The 13,551-nt window shown below is 40.8% G+C and overlaps 1 protein-coding gene across 4 annotated transcripts in view; it reads left to right on the forward strand.

The window, feature by feature from the left end:
* The window catches only part of Apmap (adipocyte plasma membrane associated protein), a 36,654-nt gene extending 25,101 nt beyond the window's left edge, over positions 1 to 11,553 (forward strand). For all 4 annotated transcript variants that reach the window (XM_070006634.1, XM_070006635.1, XM_070006638.1 and 1 more), the window contains exons 4-9: positions 3,590 to 3,682; positions 5,525 to 5,641; positions 6,550 to 6,724; positions 7,229 to 7,363; positions 7,779 to 7,971; positions 10,422 to 11,553. In XM_070006634.1, the coding sequence (XP_069862735.1) occupies positions 3,590 to 3,682; positions 5,525 to 5,641; positions 6,550 to 6,724; positions 7,229 to 7,363; positions 7,779 to 7,971; positions 10,422 to 10,631 (923 nt within the window). In that variant the 3' untranslated portion in view covers positions 10,632 to 11,553. The remainder of the gene's footprint in view (positions 1 to 3,589; positions 3,683 to 5,524; positions 5,642 to 6,549; positions 6,725 to 7,228; positions 7,364 to 7,778; positions 7,972 to 10,421) is intronic.
* The last annotated feature ends 1,998 nt before the right edge of the window (positions 11,554 to 13,551 follow it).

Genomic DNA, 13,551 nt, shown 5'->3' on the forward strand with positions numbered 1-13,551 from the left:
GCAGTTATGAATAGGATTTGCTATAACTGTTGGTACATAGGTGTTTGTATGAATATATGCTAGCTCACTTGTGTAAATGCCATGGAGAATGAAGGATGATTGTAAGGTAAGAAAAGTTTAGCTTTACAAAGAAGAAGGAGGAGGGGGGGGAGAAGACCATGACGAAGAAGAAGAAAGTTTCAGACTATCTTTCAAAGTAACTGTATTATTTGGCAATCATGTTAGCTATGAATGAGAATTCCTCACAGTCCTGTCTCTTGTCACCATTTGTTCTTGTCAGTATTTTAGGTTTTGGATCTCCTCATAGGTGTATAATATCTTATAGTTGTTTTAGTTTCTCTCCTGACATGATGATTAGCACCTTTCATACATTTATTTGCCATTTTTGATCTTCAGTGAGATGTCTGTCTATGTTCTTGGCCCATTTTGGTAATTGAACTGTTCACTTTCTAATTGTAGACTTTTAAGTTTTCTTTATATATTTGTTTGACAGTCATTTAGACATGTCTTTTGCAAATATTTTTTCTCATGCTCATGGTAGTGTTTTTCACAAAGCTGAAGTTTTAATGAAGTCCAGCTGGTTAATTATTTCTTCATGGTTCATGCCTTTGGTGTTGTATCTACAAAGTCATCATCTTATCCAAGGCTACCTAGATTTTCTTCTGTTACCTTCTAGTTTTGCATTTTATATTTAGATTCTTGATCAATGTGGAGTTAATTTTTGTCAAAGGTATGAAATGTATGTCTTCACTTTTTGTATGTACCATTTGTGAGAAACTTTCATTTTCTCCACTGTGTTGCTTTTACTCTTGGGTCAAGGACTAGTTGACCATTTATGTGGGTCTGTTTCTGAGCTCTTTGTTGTGTTCTTTTGACCTTTCTGTGTGTCTGTCCTTTAGCTAGTAAGACATTTTCTGGATTACTGTAGCTTTATATTGAGTCATGAAGTTGGGAGTTGTAAGTCCTCTGAATTCATTCTTTTTTGTTTTTGTGCTGGTCCTGAGGCCTGAATTTAGGATCTGGGCTCTGCCCCTGAGCTTTTTTGCTCAAGGCTAGCACTGTACTACTTGAGCCATGGTTCCACTTCTGGCGTTTTGGTGATTAATTGGAGATAAGAGTCTCATGGACTTTCTTACCTGGGCTTGCTTGGAACCACAATCTTTTGACCTCAGCCTTCTGTGTTGCTAGGATTACTGATGTGAGCCACAAGCACTTGGCTTGAATTTATTCTTTTGAGTCATTTTCTTCCCCATGTAAACTTTAGGATAAGTTTGTTGGTATATACAAAATGACTTGCTTGAGGGCTGGGATGTAGCTTGGTGGCAAAGCGCTTGCCTAGCAAGTGCAACGTCCTGGGTTCGATCCCCAGTACCAAAAAAGAAAAGACAAAAAAAAAATACAGTTAAAAAAAAAACCCAAACAAACAAACAAAACCAACAAAATGACTTGCTTGAATATTGATTGGAATTGCATTGAATTTATAGACTAATTTGGGAAGGAGTGCCTTCTTGGCAATATGTAGCCTTCCTGTCCAAAAACATGGAGTATCTTCCAAAGGATTTAGTTCTTTGATTTCTTTAATCAGAGCTTTGTAGTTTCCTCATAAAGAACTTGTGCTTATTTTGTTTTATTTATGACTAAGTATATCATTTTTTTGGAGTGCTAATATAAACAGTATTATGTTTTTGCTTCAGGTGTCCTTGTTCATTGCTGGTATATTGGAATGTAATTAACTTCTGTCTATTAACCTTGTTTTCTGTAATATTGCTATAATTGTATATTAATTTCAGGAGTATATTTTGTTGATTTATTGGATTTTCTACATCAACATGTTATCTATGAGCAAAAACAGTTATTTTTCTTCCTTCCAATGTCTGTGCCTTTTACTTCCTTTTTTTTGGTCTTGCATTAGCTGAAATTTCAAGGAGAATGTTAAAAGGAACTATTGAGAGGGGATAGCCTTACCTTGTTCCTAATCTTAGCAGGGAAGCTTTGCCTTTCTCAAAGATAATGATAGTTCTGAGGTTTCTGAAGATGTTCTCTGTCAGGTTGAAAGTTCTCAATTATTCCTAGCTTGCTGAGAGGTTTAGCATGCTGGTTGTAGCAATTTGTTAGATACCTTTCTGTATCTATTGATAGGATCATGTAGTTTTTCATTTTTAGTCTATTACTGTGATAGATTACATTAATTGACTTGTGAACGTTGAACCAACCTGCATACCCAAGATAAATCCTACTGGTTGTGATGTATAGTTCTGTTTGTACTTGTTGGATTTGATTTACTAATATTTTGTTGAGGGTTTTTGCATTTTCATGAGAGATCCTGGTTTGTAGTTTTCTTATTATGTGTTTGTTTAGTTTTATTATAAAGATAATGCTATATTGAGTTAGGAAATATTCTTTCTGCTTCTGTCTTTTAAGAGGAACTTTAAAGAATTGGATATAATTTCTTAAGTGTTTGCTAGAATCAACCAGTGAACCTACCTGAGCCTGCTTTTGTCTTGCAGAATTTGATTCAATTTCTTCAGTACGTACAGGGGTATTCATCTTTTTCTCATTGTATAGTTTTGGCAGATTGTGGCTTTCAAGGAATCATTACATTTAATCTACTTTGTAGACATAGCACTGCAAAATAGTTCTTTATTCCTTTTGTATTTTGGGATGTTTAATGATATTACTTCTTCTGTTTCTGATGTTAATAATTTGTATTCCCGCTCCCACCACCCCTGCATTTTTCTTAGCTTGCCTAAACATTTGTTAGTTTTGTTCGTATTTTCAAGAACAGGTTTGGGTTTCATTAATTTCTTAATCTTTCTTGATATCCTGTTTTTAATTTCATTGGTATCTTTTTTCCCTCCTTCCCTTCCTCTCTTCTTCCCTTTCTCCCTTCTTCCCTCTCTCCTTCCATCCTTTTCTCTCCCCCTCACACTTGGCTGTGCTAGGCAAACACTACCATTGAGCCACAGTTCTAGCTCCAAAATATATCATTTTATGATTTCATTTATTCAGTTATATTTCTTCTTTTATTTTTTCCCGTGATTGCCCTAAAGTTTGCAATACATGTTTAAAAACTGATGGAAATTTGGATATTGTCCTTGCTTCTAGGCTATGCTAATCTTAATATGTCTCAGTTTAATTTTAGTAAATGTGCTGCTAAAGTGAACACTTAATCCAAAGTGAACACTTTAACTTTATCCTGGAGGATTCTTATCATTTTTTCCCTTTAGTAGGAGATAATGGGAGTCAGCAGTGAGGTGAATGGAAACTCGTGTCTTAGCATTGTCAGCCTGAGCATCCGAGGACTGGAGAACAGCCCTAAGATTTTTATTGTTTCTGCTGCACCCTTGTGCCCAAGTCAGGTTTGATCCACATGCTAGTTCCCTGGGCCCCACACTTTTGTCACTTCTAAGTTTCAAGGAGTTAAAAAAATTCCTAGATATCACTTTTCCTTCATCCTCTGAACTGCTATTTTTCTCTCTGGAGATGAAAAATAACCAAGCTACCTGCTTTGTAGAAGAAGGTGGTATGTGTGGTCACAGCTCTTTCAGCTAACCTCTTACTAACCTTTTTCCTTTTGCTTTTTAAACAGATGTGATGTTTACTGGTACAGCAGATGGCCGGGTTGTGAAACTTGAAAATGGGGAAGTTGAGGTCATCGCCCGCTTTGGTTCAGGACCATGTAGTAAGTTGGCAACAAACCATTTTGAAGGTGCTTTGTTCTGGAACTGCTTTACCCTTGAAGTCAGTTTCACTCTTAGAGATGAAGAATCCCTTACAGCAGACAGAGTATGTTGTGGTGTTTCCCCAAGCTCTACCTTTGCTAGGTGGCCACCGCACCTCACAATAACTTGCCCTTCTACAATGCTAGTTTCCCATCTGGGCAGCAACCATGGCACCTGCTTGGCATAATACCCCTTCAGCATTCCACTTGGGTTCTCAGTTACTTGTTGGGTAACTTCAGGGGTTAATAGGTGTTCTTAGAGTGCTGCTGTAAGAAAGCAGGTGGTTTAACAAAATGTTATTCCTACATCAGGAATTTCATTGTCATTCAGAGTTCAAATACCTGTCAGGTGTGATTGTACACTCTTGTATTCCTAGCACTTGGGAGACGATTGCAAGTTCAAGGCCAGCATGGATTACCTTATGAGACTCTGTCTCAAAAAAAACACTGAACCCCACCCCCACAACAAAATAAAACCCCAAAGCCCAAAAGAGCAACAACAAAATTCAAATATCCTTAAATTATTCAGATTTCAGAAACCATAGAGTAGAAGAATCTCACTATTTAAAAATTTGTACTCCTAGCCAGAGACCAGTGATTCATGCCTGGAATCCTAGTTACTTAGGAGCCTGAGATCTGAGGATTGCATTTCATAGCCAACCCAGGCAGAAAAGTTTGTGAGACTCTTATCTCTAATTAACTACCAAAAAGCTGAAAGTGGAGTAGTGGCTCAAGTGGTGGCATACTAGCTTTGATCAGATTAGCTCAGGGTCAGTGCCAGTCTCTTGAGTTTAAGCCCCAGAACTGGCACACCCCTCCCCCCCCAATAAAAAATACTCTAAAGATTTCTTATTTGTTGTGATATGTATTTTTAATTTAATTTTTTTTTGTAGTGCTAGGCATTGAATCTAAGGCCCTGTGCATGCCAGGCAACCACTGTATTATAGAGCCACATTCCAAGTCTTAATTATGTGTTTTTGTTTGTTTGTTTTGATTTTGGTGCCAACACTGGGTTTTGAGCTCAGGACTTGGGCACTGTCCCTGAGCTTTTTCATTCAAAGCTAACACTCTAGCACTTGAGTCACAGCTCTACTTGTATTTTTGGTGCTTAATTGGAGGTGAGAATCTCATGGACTTTTCCTGCTCCAACTGGCTTCAAAGCACGATCCTCAGATCTTAGTCTCCTGAGTAACTAGGATTTCTAGCCATAAACCACTGGCACCCACTTGAATTATCATTATTAATAGCTGGAATATTTTTATAAAAATTATGCATTTTCATTGTGAAATGGAAGCAACACAAACATACAAAAAGCTAAGTAAAATCACCTTGGAGAGTTGTTAGATATAATTGACATCTTAGTGAAAAACTTCAGCTTTTCTGTTTATGGAAATCCACATAGTTTTATGTGACGGAATCATGTTTTTAATTTGGCCCTTTAACCTGCCCTTTTCCCACAACAGCATCCCACAGAAAGCTCCTGAAACAGGCCCCATAATGAGCACCTTTCATTCATGGACACCTACAGTACTACTTAGCAGGGTTATTGTGAATGGGCACTCAGCTGTTTTAGTGAGTGCCTCATTGAGCACCCTCAGTGAGTACTCTGTAATAGCAACTGCAATCAGAACCATTCAGTCCCCTACACTGGGAACTTTGCAGTGAGCCCTTAGAGAGGCAGACTCAGAGCTAATGTCATGGTCTTTTTCGCTCTGTATGGCGATGGATGAAAATCTTGGACACTGAGGAAGGCACAGGTGGAATCTTGGAGCCACCTCTAATTCCTGTTGTTTGTCTTCCTAGAAACCCGAGATGATGAACCTGCTTGTGGGAGACCCTTGGGCATCCGGGCAGGGCCCAATGGAACTCTTTTTGTGGCTGATGCATATAAGGGACTTTTTGAAGTAAATCCCAGGAAACGTATGTGACAATAACTTGCTTTATCTGATGATTTCAGACCTTCTATGTTTAAAGGACCTGCTGAATGTACATATATGCATAAGTAGATTTAATAGCATTTATTAAATACAGTTTTCTAGATGGTAATTTTTTTAGTTATGGAATAGTACTGAAAGCAATGCCTACAAATACCAGTATTAGCCACCAGAGAGCTCCCTTCCTATGAATGCATTTGGCCCTCACTTCCTTTGCATTTGTATTTTACCGATTAAGTCTTGATAGGGTTTGTTTCAAGGATGTTAAACCTCCTCTTTTATGTCTTTCTACATCTTTCTGTTTGTTTTTTCCTTTGTCTCTTTGTTTTGCCATCCTCTTTGCCTTTGTTTTCTCTTTCTTCATCTTCTCTTCCCTTTTTCTCCTTTAACTAGTCATGATGTCACCTTGACCAGTGTTAAAGTATTTGCGGTCCACTTTTTTTTTGTGACCAAGACTGGGACTTGAACTCAGTACCTGATTGCTTTTACTCTACCAACTGAGCCATACCTCCAACCCCTACTTGATTCATGCCCTGGAGGAGTTTATCTATTGGGGCCTGACTGCAGCATTGCAGACTTGACTTTGCTGTCTGCAGACTGTTTTTAGGCCTCTGTATGTCTAGTTCCTTCATGGGTAAGATTTGAATAGTAGTAGGACCTGCCTCATGGAGTTGCTGTGAAGATCTCAATGAGGTTATATGTAGAGAGAGCTTAGCACTCAGTAAATGTTCTTTCTACTGCTTTATTTTGTGTTGCCCCAGTGAAGCCAAGTGTTCCTTGTCTTTACAGATAGGATTCTACCTTCGATAAAGTTGGTTTTTAAAAATGTTTTGAAATTATTGAGAGAGACCTTTCTAGTATGAAAGCATATCTTTTTCTGTTTTCTAACTTCAGGTGAAGTAAAGCTGCTACTGTCCTCTGAGACACCCATTGAGGGAAAGAAAATGTCCTTTGTGAATGATCTTACCATCACCCGCGATGGGAAGAAGATTTATTTCACAGATTCTAGCAGCAAGTGGCAAAGACGGGATTACCTGCTTTTGATTATGGAGGGCAGCGATGATGGGCGGCAAGTGTTCATTACAGGTCTTCCTCTGTTAGTTGGCAGCCCAGCAGGTGACTGCAATAGAGCTTGTTGCTTTGAGGAGCACTGTGAGTGTTTCTTCAGCTTCTAGGATAGGATTTTAGTTGTTTCTGGAGTTGGGAGATAGAACAGAATGTCCTCGCTTCCTATTTGAGGAAATAACACAGAGCATCCCATCCACAAGGGTGGGAGAGCCTCGTAGGGCAGGTCTGGGCTACAGGTTGTCTCACCTGAAGATTGGTGTGTCTGCTATCCTTGGTGCTGACCTCATTCCCATATTGGTGACAAAACTGAGCAGAGGGTTTTCTAGAAGAGGAATGTGAATGGAGAGGGAATCCCACTGGCCATTTTGAGACAAGTGAAAACAGAGGCTCCCTAGGCCTAGTCATCTACCCATACCTGGATGTATGGAAATGGGGAGAAAGCTTCAAGCTCATAGATAGGCCATGGACTCTTCCTTGTGTGACCCTCTATTCTGGTCTTCCATAGCCTGCTGGAGTATGATACAGAGACCAAGGAAGTGAAAGTTTTGTTGGACGAGTTGCGGTTCCCTAATGGGGTCCAGCTTTCTCCTGAGGAAGACTTTGTCCTGGTGGCAGAGTTGACCATGGCCAGAATACGAAGGTATGTGTGGTGTTAGCTGAGCCATCAGTTTTTTGCCAGAACTTGCCATGGCCTGAGATGGGATAGAAACATGCTGAGAGAAGTATGAGATGTAACAAAATGCCTGTCCTGTGTGCAATAATGACAGAGAAGTTTAAGGATGTGTTTCCTACCTGAGTTCTCAGTCCTCTTGAGATCTGCAGTCTGGGAGAGCATGTTGATTTAATGCTAGCTAGACAACCTGGGTTCCGTGTCCCTGCCAGTTGGGTCCTGGAAGCACACAGCTGCTTTTCTTTTCTCTGGTCAAGCTGAGCCCAGGACTCTCAAACGTGTCTTCTCAACAGCCGTTATATATGTATATGTTTTGTGTTTGGATAAAAATTTCCCCTTAAATGCAGGGGCTGCTGCTTACTGCCTGCTTGGGTAAATTTTTCAGAGTCTATGTATCTGGCCTGATGAAGGGAGGGGCTGATATGTTCGTGGAGAACTTGCCTGGATTTCCTGACAACATCAGACCCAGCAGCTCTGGAGGGTACTGGGTTGCCATGTCTGCCATTCGTGCAAACCCTGGCTTTTCCATGTTGGATTTCTTATCTGAGAAACCTGGCATTAAAAGAATGATTTTTAAGGTAACTATAAAAACATCTTAACTGCCCTAAAAGTTCAAATTCTACTTACATTATTTGGTACTACTTATATTTGGTATGTATCTTGACTACTTCTAAACATTGTGAAACTTATAATACTTATTCTTAATCCTAATATCTATGAAATATATATCTATATGTTACATATACTATGATTAATGTATTGTGACATATATTATCTATATTATTGTAATATATATCTATATTACATATAGATATATAACATATATTTGGTTTTTTAATTTCCTTTTTGTTCTGGTTTTCCTGTTTAAGGTATTTTTTGTTACCTTATCCTTGTGACTTCTGGAGCCTCCTTCTTGCCTATCAGCCTAATTCCTCCCATGGCTTACTCTGTCATGAATGTTTAGACCTCAAATAGGCTCTGCCCTCCTTTCTACTGAGACTTTGCACTCCATCCAGTCCCCTTCATAGGGAAAATAGTCATCAAATGCATTTTCTTCTCTTTCCTGTGACCAAATGGATAAATGCTTCTACCTTCACCTTCCTCTCTCCCTATCTCCTTCCTTCCTTCCCTTCTCTTTTTCTTCTGCTTCCTGTGACCACATGGAAAAATCCTCCATCCCTCCTCCTTCTCTTCCTCTCATTCTTCTTTGTTTTCTTACAGGATTTCATTATGTAGCCCAGCCCAGGCTGGCATCAAAATATCAATCCTCCTACTTCGACCAGTGGAGTGCTGGGTTACAGGCCACCAAAACTAGGCTTGTATTTTTTATCTATTTAATCAATTCCATCAAGTTTAATCAGTCTATAGCCATAGTCCTCTTGTCACATGGCTCTTGTTAGGCTCTAGGAGTCCATGCTCAGCCAACCCTTCTTTCTCAACCATGTGTTGATAGCCTGCCTTTTCCCTTAGGAGCACTGATAGCCTATACTAACCTGTCCCCAGGGAACACCTCACCCAGTGTAGCTCTTAACAGCCTGTGCCTGGCTACCCCACCCCATTGTAAGCACATTTCTTTATTTCTTTATTTCCTGGTTTGGGGCACTATGGTCCTCCTGTCCTTGGCATACACGTGTCCTGCTCAGACACACCAGCAGCTTCCTGACTCTTTTGTTCAGGTTGCATCACAGAGATAACTGCAGCTGCTGCATAGAGAGCAGCATGTAGCATAGCTCCACTGGGTGTGGGAATCTAGTATAGAGCCATTCCAATGGCCAGGGAGAGGTGGCTGCAGAACCCAGGGTTAGAGAAGCATGCCTATGGCAGATTACAAGGCTTTAAGGGGCAAGGGCTTGTAGGGAGTGGAGGGCCAAGTGACCAAGAATGAGGGATGGGTTCTTGGCCTTAGCAGCTCAATTGAAGGCACTGTCTCCTGAGCTGGGGAGTCTGTCCAAGCAAAGGTTCTTCTATGAGATATGGATAGAGGTAGGTCCCAGCCAGGGAGGGAAGCACACTGATGGTTAGAAACAGAGGTTGAGAAGTATCTGAAAAAGAGAGGTGAGATCTTTTAGAAGTTTATAGAAGAGAGGAGAGAAAAAGACATATGACAGAGAAATGGAAGGCGGAATCTCATGGGTAGCTGGAAGTTTTGCAGAATTCTTTGAGCTGTAATGCAACTTTAATCCCATTGCTTTCAAACCTTCCAGAGCTCAGTCAACTTGTATCTGTCCTTGAACATTTTCAGCGACTAGAAACATTACTCATTTGACATTTGAAGTCAAATACCTATATTAATTTATAATCTGCCTATTAATTTCCACTCATTGGTCTTATGTGATAGAGCATTTTGTCCAAATTACCTATCTGGTGTCCTTCCATACTGCCAATAATCATATACCTTTTCACCTGGTTACTCTGGTGACAGTTTTCTACCAGCCTCATAATTCCAAGTATAAGCCTCTCTAAATAACTGTGTCCAAGGGTCCAGAAGTCCCTGCCAAGGTTTCCGTGCAGGATGGGCCCCAGGATCACCTGGCTGAGCTCTGAGAAAAGTGGCAGAATTGGCTTATTTTAGAGGCCATGTCATGTGGCCTTGTCTGTGGACTTTCTGACTTAACCCTCCCAGAGACTTTATTTTGAGCTTGAATAGGTCTTAAAACTCACATCATTTGCATCTTGCAGATCTGAAATACTTTAAGCCTAATTAGAGGACTTGTTCATTCTTGTCAGGCTAGGTTGGTTTTGACCCTAGTGATCTGATGGCTTAAGACTATCCTTAGCCTTGGCTTCAGAGAGGTGACCTCTTGGGATATGATTTGCATTTCTCTTGGTTCAGCTATGTCATCCAGAGGTGTGCTCTTGTGGCTGTCCTCTTTCTGGCTTGACCTCCTTGATCTGCATTGGGCTGGGGGGAAGGGCATGGCTTTAACCAGACCATTCCAAAAGGAGAAGGTTGTTTGATCTATCTGCTGCCAGCATTCTTCTGATCAGAAGGTAAGCTCTTCTTCATTGTGCTTCTTGTCTCTTCTAGCTGTTCAGTCAGGAGACGGTGGTGAAGGCTGTGCCACGGTATAGCCTTGTCCTAGAACTCAGTGACAGTGGTGCCTTCCGGAGAAGCCTTCATGATCCCGACGGGCTGGTAGCCCCCTACATCAGTGAGGTGCATGAGCACAATGGGTACTTGTACCTGGGTTCCTTCAGGTCCCCCTTCATCTGCAGACTCAGCCTCCAGTCAGTTTAGCCAGCCCAGCAGCTCTCCTTGCCACATGTGCTAGATGTTGCTGCCTTTGGCCACACCATACCTGGTCTAGGAAGAACTGTAGATCCAGCTCTGTTCTATGTATCTGTTGGCCCTAAGGGTTGTGGTAGAAATAGCTGCAACCCCCAAGATGTGCAGGCCCAGAGTGGCACCCCTCATCTGGGTTTGATTTTACCTTTTGAGGGAACATATTCTGTCACGGGGGGGGGGACAAATTTATGTAAAGCCACTTTCTATTAAAAATGAAGCTTTCTAAGTACAGTAATCTGTAGGACCTGTGAAACTTTATGCACTTTTAGCAGGGCTCAGGGTTTGATGGATAGAGCAGGAGGTGAGCTGCCCAGGGATCTTATTCTTGCTACTGACTCTGTTCTGCTGCTGGCCTAGGTGTCTTTATTCTTAAATAAGATTATTATTTTTTTAGGGGGGTTGGCATGGAAGGATGGGGAGCCTAGCATAAGATGGTAACTATTCAAGCTGAGACAGACTTGTGTTCTCAGGGTTGTGTGGGATGCTGGCCTTTGGTTCCTGGGTGTTCTGCCACAGTGGAGGGACAGCCCTGTACCCTCCACAGGTGTCCACATGCTGTGGCCCGGCCTTTCTTCATGCCACAGGTTTCCAAGGCTCCTGAATAAATGTCTAGCAAAAGAGCAAAAATTTCAATGGAGGGTTCTTTCTGTGAATACTGTCCCCATTATACAGGAGTGTGTTTAGGATGTCATTTCTATACCTTCGCTCTTCATCTGTAGCCCCATGGATGTGAGTAGTGCACGTATTGATGTTGTGTTTGTGTTAGTGTTAATAAAGCCCTGCCAAGTTGCTGAATTATTTTTGATGAGTATGTCTACACACTGATCTTAATTTTGATAATAGGTAATATTAAACTCATTTTTCTGCTGATTAACCTTTTTGATGGTGTGGCCTGTTTTATTTAGCATTGTCAAGATGAGGATTATCTTGATGAATGAAGGTGGTGTTTTAGGGCTACGCATCTCATCTGGTTTGCTAAGAATGAAAGCTACTGGGCCTCTTAGTTCCCAGTTGTCCTCCGCCATCTGCAGATGTCACTGATTTGTCTTGGATGAAGTTGTTAGCAGATGTCTCACCTGTTCGCCAGCCTACCCCATGGGCAGGCACTTTCTGGGCTTTTAAGAACACATACAAAATTTTATCTCTTGGACTGCGTGAAATAACTTATTAGAGACAATATTGTAAATAGTGAACGATCCAGATATTTGAAGAGAATGCAGAACTATGGTAAGTGGGAGCCATGTGTGTTGTCATCCTGGCCCCTCCCCCAGTACTGCTCAGGCCTTATTAGAGAAGTGCAGGGGTTTGGTCATAGGCCAGTCTTGCCTTATCTTGTGTCACCTTTTAGGACTGGCTTTGTGTGGAATAGAGCAGCAGTAGAGACAGAACAACTGTCCATAATATTTATATAACTTTTTAGAAAGGAAAACCAAATAGTCATTATTAAATACTTCCTAATAGCTCATGATATGTCTCCTATTATCAGGTAGATAAGGATAATAAAAGGATACCTAATCATTCTGTAATAAAAGCAATTTAAATGTACTAGGTCTGTAAGTTGACATCTCTATTCTTTGAGAACAGAGAGCTTTGCGTTTAATGCTAAATTCTCACTGGTGAAAAGAAGCTGGTAAATTGTTTTTCACAGTTTTCAGCAAAGGAATCTTGATTTTGACTCAGATGTTGTTTTTATGTCTCCAAGTGTCATTTCCTGGGTTTTATCTGGTAATTTGGCATGATGAGGTGTGAAAGATAGTCTTACTAGGTTTAAATATGTGACATGCTTTTGCTGTAAGCATAAAAGGGTCTAATGTGAATTACTAACATGCTTTTAACATTAATTAGGTGATTCATAATGCTCTTACATTTACTATAAAAACTGCATCAGAATTCAGTTATTGCCTATTATAGGAAAACTTTTGAGATTTTTTTTATTATCAGCATATACTTGCAGAGTGGTATATACCTTTGAAAGGTTTTCATGTACACTGATATCTATTTCTTTTTGAGACAGTGTCTCACTGTATTGCTCATGTTGGCCTTCATCTCCTAGGATAAAGTGATCCTCTTGCCTCAGCTTTCTGAGTAGGTGAGACTATGGGTACATACACCACGGCTAGAAATTGAGGCTCCAAGAGTTAGTGTCTGCCAGGACTTGTAGCCAGCACATGACTGAGCTGGGGCTCCTGATGATGTAAGTGAAGAATGAATTGGCTGCCACTGCAGCCTTTGGGCCATTGCTAGGTTCTGGATATGACTTTGACAGCACAGCAGAGTCCTCTAAGGTGCTCAGGGATGGAGTAGCCTGAGTATCAGTGTGATTTGCAGCTTTGCAAGTGGTTCACATTGGTAGTAATAGGTTTAGTTTATTTTTTATTTTTTATTTTTTTGGTACAGGTTCTGGGGCTTGAACTCAGGTGTTGTTCCTGAGCTTCTTTTGCTGAAAGCTAGGACTCTACCACTTTGAGCCACAGCTCTACTTCTGGCTTTCTGATGATTCAATTCGTGATAAGATTCTCACAGACTTTCCTGCCCTGGCTGCATTCCAACCAAGATCCTCAGATCTCAGCCTCCTGAGTAACTAGAATTACAGGACTGAGCCACCAATGCCTGGTGGGCAGTAGTTGGTTTGTGGGACAGTTTTATGGACTATTAATTATAGCCTGGGCCCTTATGCCACCTACAGGGTTTGCTAAACTGAGCAGATGTTTGAAGCACATGACCGTGGAGCTGGCACGGGAAGAGCCTGTGCACATCTGGTGAGGAATATGTGGCCATGGTACACTGGTGAAAACTCTAGAACTCTCAGAGCAGGACTCAGTCAGGATTATGCTGATTTTGTTCTGTTTGAGACCTTTTTTTGGTCATAATT

This window comes from Dipodomys merriami, unplaced genomic scaffold (assembly GCF_024711535.1).
Source record: "Dipodomys merriami isolate MVZ:Mamm:240054 unplaced genomic scaffold, mDipMer1.0.p SCAF_7, whole genome shotgun sequence".
In the NCBI taxonomy this organism is placed as follows: Eukaryota; Metazoa; Chordata; class Mammalia; order Rodentia; family Heteromyidae; genus Dipodomys; species Dipodomys merriami.